The following is an 11837-nucleotide window of genomic DNA, read 5'->3' as shown; positions in this document are numbered from 1 at the left end:
GAACTTTGTTCTAGACAATTCGTATTTTATGTTATCCTGTAACAGATGTAAGCACCATTAACCATTTTTCCTTGTTCATATTTCATGTAAGTCTTTAAGTCAAATGTCAACATATGTCCGGTTTAGATTTTTCTTCAGCTGATCAGTCAATAAAGTTCCCGGAAGAGGCCTGATGGAAGGCGAATCTGCTCGGACAAATGAAGAAGGCAGTTTTCTCCGATCCTCTCCCTCCGATTTCTCCTTCGCTTTCATTCTGGACTACATACATATATACATATACATAATATATATACTATATATATATACATATATATATACATATATATATATATATAAAATATATATATATATATATATATATATATATATATATATATATATATATATATATATATATATATATATATATATGTGTGTGTGTGTGTGTGTGTGTGTGTGTGTGTGCGTGTGTGTGTGACTGAAAAGAATCTGAAGTCCCAAATTCATATAAAAGAGAAAGAACCCTTCAGAAGAGAAGACATAAATGCAAGTCATTCATCCCGAAGAATCGATTTGTGTCCCTTAAAGGAATCCCACCCAACCACAAAGGGAGAGAGGGAGAGAGGGAGAGAGGGAGGGAGGAAGGAGAGGGAGAGGGAGAGAGAGGGAGGAAAGGAGGAGTGAGTGTTGAAACCCAGCGTCCAAAGCTGCGAGGTCCCCTGATAAGGCTGACCTTATCACCAGCAGCACGGCCCTCACCAGTGGAATCGTCTAATCAGAACTCAAGGCTGCTGCAACTCGCCACAGGAGCTGCTGAATCACCTTCTGCAGGTAAAGATGATGTTGATGATGATGGTAATGATGAAAGGGCTTTCATGAAAACTGGAGTGTCGAAGTGAGTTTCTTTCTGTTCTCTTTGAATCACCTTTGTCGAATTTCATTCCTAATTTCTAGGATGAACTTTAAGACAATGAGTATCCCGTTGCCAGCGAGTCTCTCTTTGCTGCATGATAGATTAGAGAACTTACACTGACATTCTGTTGCAACGACTGCAATATAATATGTCTTTGACTGTTTGAAAAGGGATGGAATACTCATTAAAACATTGCTCAGTACATCAGGTTCTAGGAAGCAGCTTTCTTTGTCAGACTATTTCTGCAGATCTGAAGGAGACACAGTCTCTACTGAACATCACTTTGAAGAGCGTATGAGTCCTTCTCAGGACTCTGAATGACCTGACAGACTCATGGTGACCTCCTCTGACGGAGCAACAGACAAAAGCCCAAGCAACGCAGAGGACCTCCACAAACAGGTGCCATCTCCTGGAAGTGCCTCCTCTTGGGCTGCATCATGAGTCATCACAGAAGGAGCCCTTGGGAGCCTCCTCAGTGGAAGAAGCCCCAGACGAGTCATCACCAAAGCAGTAAAACCCTCAAGGGAGGAGCCTGTGATGTCCTTTGTTATGCTCTGCTGAACCTGGTGTCAATCATTTAATCTCTCTCTCTCTCTCTCTCTCTCTCACTTATACTTATACTTCTTCTTCACACTCATCCTCTCCTCCCTCAGATATCTTCTTCTTCTTCTTCTGGACCATCATGAAACCTTCCACCTCCCATCATGTTATTAGATACGACTAATGTGCCATCCATAACTAACATAAAGATAGTCCCAGCTAGGAGACTTTAATGTCAGAGAGAGAGAGAGAGAGAGAGAGAGAGAGAGAGAGAGAGAGAGAGAGAGAGAGAGAGAGAGCAGAGGTCGAGGCTAAACGGGCGACATTGAGGACCTGATCAAAATGCACCCACCCAAAGAGCAGCAGATAGCAGCAAAGCTCTTTGATCGAAGTCTAAAGGACTCGAGATATTATCTATCACTCAGCCGCTGAAATGGGAAGCCTTCTCTCTTCTCTTCGGTCATGTGGGCTTTCAGCTGAAACACCTGAATGAAAGAGAACGAAAGAGAATGGAAAGAAGTTATGAGTTTCGACAACATTCCTGATAAAACCTGCCACTTCCTAACAGACTGAGATCTTGAGAATATCATCTTTCTGCGCACAACAAGAAATATCAAAGGGAAATATATGAACATTATCATTATCATGAATAGGAGAAAGACACACACCAAGTGAACCATATCCTTCTCTCTCCTTCCTGTTACATTCACAGGTTTCTGACCAATACAGCTCTTAGCTCATGATAGCTCCTGCTGCTGTCACCTGCAGATGGGCCTTGAGATGTGATCTGGGGTCCCAAGACTCTATATGTATATAAAGTTCTTGTGATGGAAGCAAAGTGTGTTTTTGAATTTGTAGCAAGGGAGAGTGTTTTGTCTCACTGACTGATTAATATTTTCATGGACAGAGTAACTGGTGTTGACAGATGATATGGTGCTGAACAGGGATGGTGAAGAGAGACTGAAGGAACTGGTGAAAGGTTCTGAAAGTGTCTGCAAGAAGAGCAACTTGAGAATGAAAGGATGATGGGAAAATGGGTGATTTGTAGAGATACTTGGATGATGGTGGGAGGAGAAAGTGATGATGATAATGACAACTGCACTTCATGAAGCAATGAAGCAGCACAGCAGGAATTCTGTTGACAAAATATTTTCTGTTCTGACTCATTGTCTCTCCTCCTTGTGGAGTCCCTCTGATGAGTCTCCAGATGAAGGCAAGAGTGATTCACAGTAACAAGAACAACTTCCATCTCTTCTCCTTCTGTCAAGTTGCCTGAAAGAGGAAGAAGCAGCAACAAAGGCCCTTATCAGAGTCACGTTGTCTGGCTGAGGTGTGACAAGGTCCGTCACATCATATGATCTGCATTCTCCAGTGATAAGGCCATGGATATAAAGCTGGGTGCCTTCAACAAGCGATCAGTTCCCTTGTAAGTGATACATTGGTCGTCGTCGGCTGCTTCCAGTGGTGCCCTTCGTGAGAAGACCCCTGAGGATTGCATCACCTAACCTGAGGAATCTTCTTCCTTCCTTCCTGTGCATTCGCAGTGCCTCAGAGTCAAGTCACAATGGTAAGAGATTCTGGATCGTCTTCTCATCACTCACAAAGACTCTTCTCGTCACATGCTTTTTTTTAAGGGTCCATCTGGCCCTCTGGTGAGTCACAAAGTCTCATCAGCCAGCACTCGAATGTTTTCAGCCACTAAAGTCTTCCCACACATTCCCTGGCCTCCACTGAACTACACTTCACATCCATAACATTTAATTGAAGGGATCCATCCAAAATGTATCATGTACCAAAATGGAGACTTTTAACAAACCTTGTGATCCTGTAGCTGATAAGGACACAAATCTGATAAGAGGAGGTGTCACTGGGTGTGGAAATGCCTTCATGATAAGTGCTCCTCTTACAAACACATACATGTATGTATGTATGTATGCATATACTGTATATATATACATATAGGAATCTATCCATCTATCTACCTATCCAGTTATCCATTTATATATACCATAAATATGCAGTGTAGTACCTATTATTATCATTATTATTCTTGTTATTTCTATTCTTATCATTGTGAATAGCTAGGTGTGAAATGAGCTTAAGTACTATGAATTTGATCATCAAGCTTGCTTTGCCTATTTGTGTGTGAGTTAGTGTGTGTGTGTGTGTGTGTGTGTGTGTGTGCGCGCACAGTGATGTTTGGGAGATAAGACAGACAGACAGGCGAAGAGGGCAGCCATTCTGAGAATGAATATGAACAAAGGGAAGGAGTGGACACGACAATAGACGGTTCCTGTGGGACCTCACGAGAGGAGGAACTGATGAGGTCATTGGTGCTGCTTGCTGGCTGAAGGGAAATAGATCTCTCTCTCTCTCTCTCTCTCTCTCTCTCTCTCTCTCTCTCTCTCTCTCTCTCTCAGTCATTCACTTGGGAGGAGCACAAGTGGCCTGGAGGTCCCATGAAGGCCTTATCAGGGAGGGAGAGAGAGAGGGGGGCGGTGAGGGGGAGGGTGTTAGAGATAAGAAGCCTCACTGGCAAGACCTCATTATCTGTCCTGTAATTTGTCTCTTCTTCTTCCTTCAACTGGGAGCATTTTTCTTCTTATGGCTGATGAAAGGGAAGGATTTGTTCATGACCATCCACTGAGATAGACAGATGGAGAGACAGACAGACAGACAGACCTGTCAAACCCTCCTACGATCATATTCACTCGTCAGAACAAATCACGAAGAGGCGTTGTTGCAATAACCGACCTTATCGCTTATCACAACACTCCTTCACCTCCTCCTCCTCGAGCTCTCTAAAAAAGAAAGATAAGGGAGAAGGCGCTTGTTGTGCCCCTAAGAGTTGAGTGCATGATAGAAAGTTTGCTTTCACTTATTGTCCTCTACTTGACAATTTGAGAAAGAAAGGTCAATGTCATGGTTCACCAGACGACCTCCAGTTCAGCCCTAGACAGAGAGAGAGAGAGAGAGAGAGAGAGAGAGAGAGAGAGAGAGAGAGAGAGAGAGAGTAAAGGTTTGTATACATTGACCTCACACACACACACACACACACACACAGAAGAGGCAGGAGCAAAGGTCCTTATCAGAGGAGTCACGTGACCTGTTTGAGGTGCACATCAGATGCTGTGGAATCCCCAGTGATGAGGAGAGAAGGGATAAGGTCTCAAGTGTCCGAGAAGAACACGAGTCCAATAAGCGTAGGTGTCATGACGGGTATGGAAAGTCCCACGGTGGGGTCATATGGTCAGCAGAAAGTCCTTGTGGTTTCAGGAGAATAGGAAGAGGGAACGAAACCCGTCACTGATGGGATGAGGAAATGGGGAGGTTAAGGAAGAACAAAGAAGCGAGAGAGAATGAAAGATCATGTACACGAATGCAGGAGGATGGATCAGGTGGCCAAGAAGAACGTGAGAGAGAGAAAGAAAGAATGTGATAAAAGAGGGAGAGAAGGTGAATGAGGACTTTGGGGAGAACAAGAAGAAGTGTCTCAACAAGGAAGTCAGTGCAGAGAGAAAGGTGAAAGAGCAACTGGAGTCATCATAAAAGAGGCAAGGGACAAATGATGTCTGAAGGGAAAGAAGTCCTGGGCTGATGGAGTGATCGTTCTGAAGCTCTGTTGATTGAGGGAGACAGAAGAGTGGCAGAGTTCAATGCGACAAGAGTGTGAGGGGTTGAGGTCATTTGGAGAATGCTTGTGGAAATGGTTGTTGAGGATGTAAGGAGGGAAATCAAGAGGCTGAAGAATGGAAAGGCACCAGCAGTTCATGAGATCACAAATGAGATGGTGTGTCAGAGTGGTGAAAGAGTAATTTGGCAGCTGACCATGATGTATAAGGTATGTCTGGAGAAGGGAAAGGTCCAAGAAGAATGCTGCAGTACTGTGGTCTGATTCTTACAACAAAAGCCTGTGCTGGCACAAAGTTACATGGAAAGAGAGAGTGGGTCCACCTTCTCTTGTGTGAAGAAAGACAATGAAAATATTAGGGAAAACAGAGGAATAAGTTTGGGATGTGTGATGTGGTGGACTGGTAGGACTTTCGATGCTCCTTGGAAGGAGGAGGTGTGTCTCCTTCCCTTCAATGGAACACTAACTGAAAAACTACTGTAGGAAAAAGAGAGTAGGGCAGGAAGAGATCTAGAAGATAGATAAACACTTAGTCACTCAGAAGATTTTCCCTTGATTCGAATCCTACAGTTGGGTAGGTGTAAAACCCCCAACCCACTCCCACTGGGACCTGGCACCCTAGGTTAGGTTAGGTTAGGTTACTGTGGGCCCCTGTGTTTCACAATGGTTTCCCACTGTGGTTGCATGTGATAGTTTGATGTAAAGGTGTTGTAGTGTCACGGATTAATCAGACTTTTTGTCAGAAATGGAAGTAAAATTCCTCAAAATCACATCAGGAATGAAAAAGTACACAAACAAATTGCCTAATTTTTTAGAGGCAGATTTAGCCATAAGAAATGTGACCATTCTGAAGGGCAAATGAATGAAGTCTTCTGAAAATCTCAAAATACTCTTTAGTGAATTATAGGGATTCCAAAAGATTTAGACTTTATTCTTTTGTCATTGTTTTCACCACTGAAAATGCTGCACTTTAGATAATGCTGTTTAGGTAAGCAGTTTCAGATCCTATGGGTCAGACCTTTGAGTGACTGAGAGCAATCATCTTTTTTAGCAAGAAAGATAATCCTGTGGAAGATCACTCATGCATCTGGAAGGGTCACTGATTTCTGTGTCCTTTTCAGGCATCCAATCCCCTGGAGTGCGACATTTGCTGTGATACGTACAGTGACGATCACTGCCCGAGGATCCTCCCTTGTTCCCACGAGTTCTGCAGCCGCTGCATTGATGAGCTCATCTCGACCCAAAAGAAAGTATTGATATGCCCAGTATGCAGAAAATGTTTCACAGCCAATTCAGCTGAAGACCTCATGATTAACAGAGGTCTCCTTGATGCTGCAAAGCTACTATCATCTAGGCATGGAGGATCAAGGCCTTCAAGCAGCACTCCAAAGAAATCCATTTTGGAGTTTACTCAGGATTTCAGGGAGAATGTCATTGACAAAAGCATAACTGACCTCCAAGCAACAGAGGCTGAGATCAAGTGCCGCATTAGAAGTTACAGCAAGATGAAAGAGGGCATCCTTGAGAGCAACAAAGGAATTGCAAGGCATATGCAGATGATGAAAAATATCCTACTGTATAATGAAAAGACTCTGGGCATTATTGAAGAAAACATCAAACTGATGAACACTTGGCTGGATGCCATGCTTCAAGAGAAACAAAAATTCTGTGATGTCAAGGCTCAGCTGAAAGCAGCAACAGACTTTGCTTCAGCTGGAGCTACCATGGATGAAGCAGGACAGATTCTTCATGGTGCTGAGAAGACAGTCAGTGAAATTAAGCAACTTCTTCAGGAGAACGACAGACGAAGAGATGACACAAGGAAGGTGAGTTCTCTCCCTCTCTTCCCTGGTTCCTTCTTATCTAACACTCTACTCATGAAGGGGAGCATTTCCTTTGTATTTCCTCTGTATCACTCATCCTGTGGATTAGATCTCTTCAGAATATTCCCTTATTATCAGTGAGGTCTGTCCTTGTAAGTGAATTTGTAATGACACTTCATTTTTATTGAAAAACCTTTCCATTCAAGGGATCATTTTAGTCTCATTGATATTTATGATTTCAGCCATTTCGAGAGTCCCATTAATCAGAGTAATCTCTTTAATCTCTTTGTCCTAACTGCAAGATACTCTTCATAATCTGTCTTCTTGGATTTGTCTTCCAGGACACTCTCAAGATCGCAGTGGATCTGGAAGGTGCCACGAAGGATCTGACAAGAATTATTGAGGAATTAGAAGGAGACTCTGTCGTGAAGATTACAGTAGGTTCAAGGAGTCTTTTCTTCCACAAAAAATCATCTGAAGAAATTGTCCGGAGAAATATCTACTCAACAGGCTCAAGATAAATGTAACTGAATGAGATGATAAAGTCTAATTTGTTTCAAACAACCCATCACTTTACAAAAGCCTGTCCAAAGAGTCAGCACAATTTCCAGACACTCCACAGAAGAAGAAGAAGAAGAAGAAGAAGAAGAAGAAGAAGAAGAAGAAGAAGAAGAAGGAGAAGAAGAAGAAGAAGAAGAAGAAAAGTTCCCCTTTCCACTTGTCTGAGGATGCGTATGGATCTCTGGGTGCCCTTGGTAGGGAAACTGCCCATTCTGTGTGTGTGTGTGAGATGTTCCTAACACTTCTGCAACCTCCTTTAGAGATCTTGTGTCTTCTTTGCTCATTCACTCCTTTGATACTCACTATTCCATTCCATAAAGTTATTATTCTGCTTACTATTCCACTCTGCTGTGTTGGGAGTGAGTCATCAGCTATTTCCTTCCTCTTATTCAAGTATGATTCCTGATTTGGCAGAAATCAGGACAAGTGAGGTGCTTCAGCCCTTTGAATATGTGAACTTCGAACCCTATCAAGTTCTGTGACCCATTTAGAGAACTGGCAGAGCATTGGTTTCTCCTGTGCCCCAAGATTCATAGTCAGGGCACAGATAGTTTCCCTTCATCCCATTATTTATTGCAGAAACAGAGAAGGGCAGTTTTCACTCCTGGGGTGCTCAGTGGCCCTGGTTCATCATCAGATGCGGGGGGAAAGGGGACTTATCTTCTTCTGTGGGGTGTCTGGAGGTCATGCTGATGCATAGAATAGGTTACTTTACGTCAGTGGGTTTGTATTGTATTTGATAACATGACTTTGGTTTTTCAAAAACATGTGGTTTTTATTAAAAAATCAGAAATAACAAAATGCCCGCCCTTTCAGGTAAGTAACTTTAAATAAAAGTGAAATATCTTTTCAGTTAAACAAAATACATCCTAGCCTCAATTGGTTATGAGATTTTCAATCAAGGAATCTTTTCTCAGGTGCATGACTTCCACAGTTTTTGTGATTGCTTGAAAAAGGATGCCCAGAGAGGGATCTTTGCTGTAACGACCTGTAATGGAACTCTGAGGGTAGCTCCAGTCAAGATTGAGTCCAACAACCAAGTCTCTTTCACTCATCTTCAGGAAGACGTTCTCCCACCAAGATGCTTTGTCATGGAGGTAAGCTTATTCCTGTGAGAATATGAGTAGGATTCCTTTCTGTCTCTCACAATCCTTTAGGAATCATTGTCCAAGTTCACTATTGTGTTAGGAATTTCTTCATTTGAAATGAACATCATGATGAGTTCTTGATATGGAATGTGAGTCCTCCAGCACTGACTGACCCAGGAGGTCACATTTTATGGAGAAAAGACAAGATATTGCAACTTGGGGTTCTGAATGTGCATGGATTATGTGGTTCAGAGGGTAAGGGAGGAATAACAACAGCTGATTTGTTTAAGGAGAGAGAGAGAGAGAGAGAGAGAGAGAGAGAGAGAGAGAGAGAGAGAGAGAGAGAGAGAGAGAGAGAGAGAGAGAGAGAGAGCAGAATATTTTAAAGGCACTGAGTGAGAGAGACAAAGGTGAAAGGGCAGTGTGTGTGTGCAAACATGGAAAGGACAGCAGAAGCAGATGTTGGTGCACAACTGTAGATAAGAAAATGATTCTTGAATAGATTGTGAGGAATAACTCATGTCTACAGATGATGCAGTACTGATGATGAGGGATAGTGAAGAGAAACTGCAGGAACTGGTGAGAGAATCTGAAAGTGTTTGAAAGTTGAGAGTAGATGGATGTTGGGAGAATGGATGATCTGCTCAGATATTTTGGAGTAAATATATTGGATGTCGTCAGGATGGGGGAAAGGTGAGTCTCAGAATAAGTGAAGCAAGGAAGGAAGGAAGGAAGGAAGGAAAGAAGTAAGGAAGGAAGAAGGAAGGAAGGAAGGAAGGAAGGAAGGAAAGAAGCAAGGAAGGAAGAAGGAAGGAAGATGCGTGCAATTATACTCTCTATGGAAGCCAAGGTGGGAATGTATGAAGGCAATGCTGAGCCAACTCTTCTTTATGGAAGTGAAGTGTTAATACTGAATATGAATGAAAGAGAAAGAAGGAAGCTGTAGAACTGAATTGCCTGAGTAGTATGGTTGGATCATTGTTTTGAGATGGTTCAGTCATGTAGAGGGAATGGAGGAAGATGACAGGCTTTGTGAAAAGAGTGAAGAAGAAGAAGAAGAAGAAGAAGAAGAAGAAGAAGAAGAAGAAGAAGAAGAAGAAGAAGAAGAAGAAGAAGAAGAGGAAGATGGGAGAATGAGCTCAAGACAGATAGAGTTGAGTGGTGCAGTGTTTGTAAGGGTTTAGTTGCATTACTGATTAGCCTTCGGTGTAGGAGGAGGAGGATGATAAAGAGCTAATGATAATAATATTGTGGAGGTTTCCTGCTCAGGGGCTCCATCCACAATAGACTTTTTTATTTTACTTTATTTCTTTGTCATTTGGCTTTTTAATTCGCCTCTTCTTCTTCTTTGCTCTTCTTCTTTTATTATTATTATTATTATTATTATTATTATTATTATTATTATTATTATTATTATTATTATTATTATTATTATTATTATTATTATTATTCTAACGAATATCCTCCTTCTTTCCCTTGACAGCTCGAGTCCTTGATGCAATGGTCTCCTTCTCCTTCTTCTCCTTCCCTCCCAAGGGCGTTCCTGGATCTGGCGTATAAATCCACCCCCCTGGGGAGGGTCATCGTCAGGGTCACTGAGAATGGCCTTTGGGGTCTCAACTTCCTGCACATGTGTGCAGGAGGGATGGGACCCTCTTATGCCAACTCTCAGGTCTTGAATGTAGGCAATAAGGGTGAGAAAGGTGAATATATTTCTATGGGACAGTATTTGTCCCATGGAGGAGGAGGAGGAGGAGGAGGAGGAGGCAAATCAATTCGAGCAGTGCTGTCATCGAGGGAGGATTGGGAGAGGGAAAGTGAGAGGGGGGAGACCTATGAAGAGACGCCATGGCAGGCGGGAGAAGTGAGGGGAAACATCTCATATGAAAAAGCTTCATGGTTCTGGATCGTCACCAGAGATCATCCTGGGAGAGACAGATATTGCTTCGGGAAGATGGAGGAAGGGCTGGACGTCTTAAGAGAAGCCATCTTGAAATATCCAGACATTGCACAGGTCAAAGTGGCCCAGTGTGGCCTGATTCTGTGAAATTTCTCCTCCACACGAAGAAGCAAATTTTGAGTTTGATTTTATCTCTCACAATCATTCTCAAATAAAGATGTTCTGACTGCTACATGTCTTTCATTTTATCACATTATTATTATTATTATTATTATTATTATTATTATTATTATTATTATTATTATTATTATTATTATTATTATTATTATTATTATTTCTTTCTGATGAATTATTTCTCTCTCTTTCAAAATACAAATTAATGTCTCACAAGAACAACTGTTGGTGGAGTTGAAAAACCAAGAAAGAAAGAGACTGATTCTATGAAGGTCAGAAACACATCAGGCACAAAAAGTCATTTCCTTGACCTTGACCTTTTCTCGAGTCCAGCAGACAGATTGACACTGGTACCAATTCTCGTGTGGGTGGACTGGTGGGCGGTAGGTAGGCAGGCCTAGCAAAGTAAGTCAAGTGCAGCAGCAACACTCAGCCACTGCTTCTTCTTCTTCTTCTTCTTCTTCACCCAGTTTGGCTGACTGCACCTTTCAAAGGTGGGCCTTAAGTAATAACTGTCTGTCTGAGTAGAAAACACTTGATGAAATGCAATAGTATGAAAAGAAGGCTTTGGTCAAAAGTCTCCATTTTTAGAGATTTTTCTAAATTGACTTGATAAGCTAATAATAAAAGCCATATTTCATTTTTCATTAATGTTCTTCTAAGCCATTCTCTGAAAGAATAATAAATAGGTCATTCATTACAGCCATAAGGACAGTCTACAGACTTCCGTCAGATTTCTTCAACAGAAGAAGAAGAAGAAGAAGAAGAAGAAGCATATAACATTTAGACCCAAAGGAGGTGATTCATCTTATTTATAAGAAGGCAAAAGAAGCAAGGCATGAAATCCCACAAAGTGCCAACTGCATCAGAGAGAAGAAGAAGAAGAAGAAGAAGAAGAAGAAGAAGAAGAAGAAGAAGAAGAAGAAGAAGAAGAAGAGTTCTGTCTAAAAGGATGGACTCAAAATCCACGGGAATCCTTCCTTCCTTCCTTCCTTCAGGTTGTTATGGATGAAGGAGGAAGAGTCCCAAAGCGAAATATCCTTTTGTGTCTCCTTATCCCAAGAGATATTTCATACTTGCCAGGTAACAGTGCAAGAAACTACCTTTGGGTAAGCAGAGGCAGATTGATCATTTGGGGATAAGCAGTGGCATAGAGGAGGAGGAGTAGGAGAGGAGGAGGAGGAGGAGGCCCCTCAAGATAAGAAGAAGGCAAAAATAGAGAAAGCCA

At 42.0% G+C, this 11837-nt stretch overlaps 1 protein-coding gene across 1 annotated transcript; it reads left to right on the top strand.

Moving 5' to 3' along the window:
* The first annotated feature begins 2845 nt into the window (after positions 1 to 2845).
* LOC136856234 (uncharacterized) lies at positions 2846 to 10661 on the top strand. The gene is made up of 5 exons (XM_067133927.1): positions 2846 to 2999; positions 6185 to 6889; positions 7228 to 7323; positions 8365 to 8544; positions 10019 to 10661. Exons 1-5 carry the CDS (start codon positions 2997 to 2999, stop codon positions 10580 to 10582), a joined length of 1548 nt encoding a protein of 515 aa, XP_066990028.1. The 5' UTR covers positions 2846 to 2996; the 3' UTR covers positions 10583 to 10661.
* The last annotated feature ends 1176 nt before the right edge of the window (positions 10662 to 11837 follow it).

Source organism: Macrobrachium rosenbergii, chromosome 35, assembly GCF_040412425.1.
Source record: "Macrobrachium rosenbergii isolate ZJJX-2024 chromosome 35, ASM4041242v1, whole genome shotgun sequence".
NCBI classification, from domain to species: domain Eukaryota; kingdom Metazoa; phylum Arthropoda; class Malacostraca; order Decapoda; family Palaemonidae; genus Macrobrachium; species Macrobrachium rosenbergii.
Note: the sequence above shows the minus strand (reverse complement) of the source record. Positions and strands in the feature narration are given on the sequence as shown.

Bases quoted from the DNA above. Each gene is read 5' to 3' on its own strand.
- LOC136856234 (XM_067133927.1), top strand. The intron at 6,890-7,227 runs GTGAGTTCTCTC...TTTGTCTTCCAG, and splicing joins GAAGAGATGACACAAGGAAG to GACACTCTCAAGATCGCAGT. The intron at 8,545-10,018 runs GTAAGCTTATTC...TTCCCTTGACAG, and splicing joins CAAGATGCTTTGTCATGGAG to CTCGAGTCCTTGATGCAATG.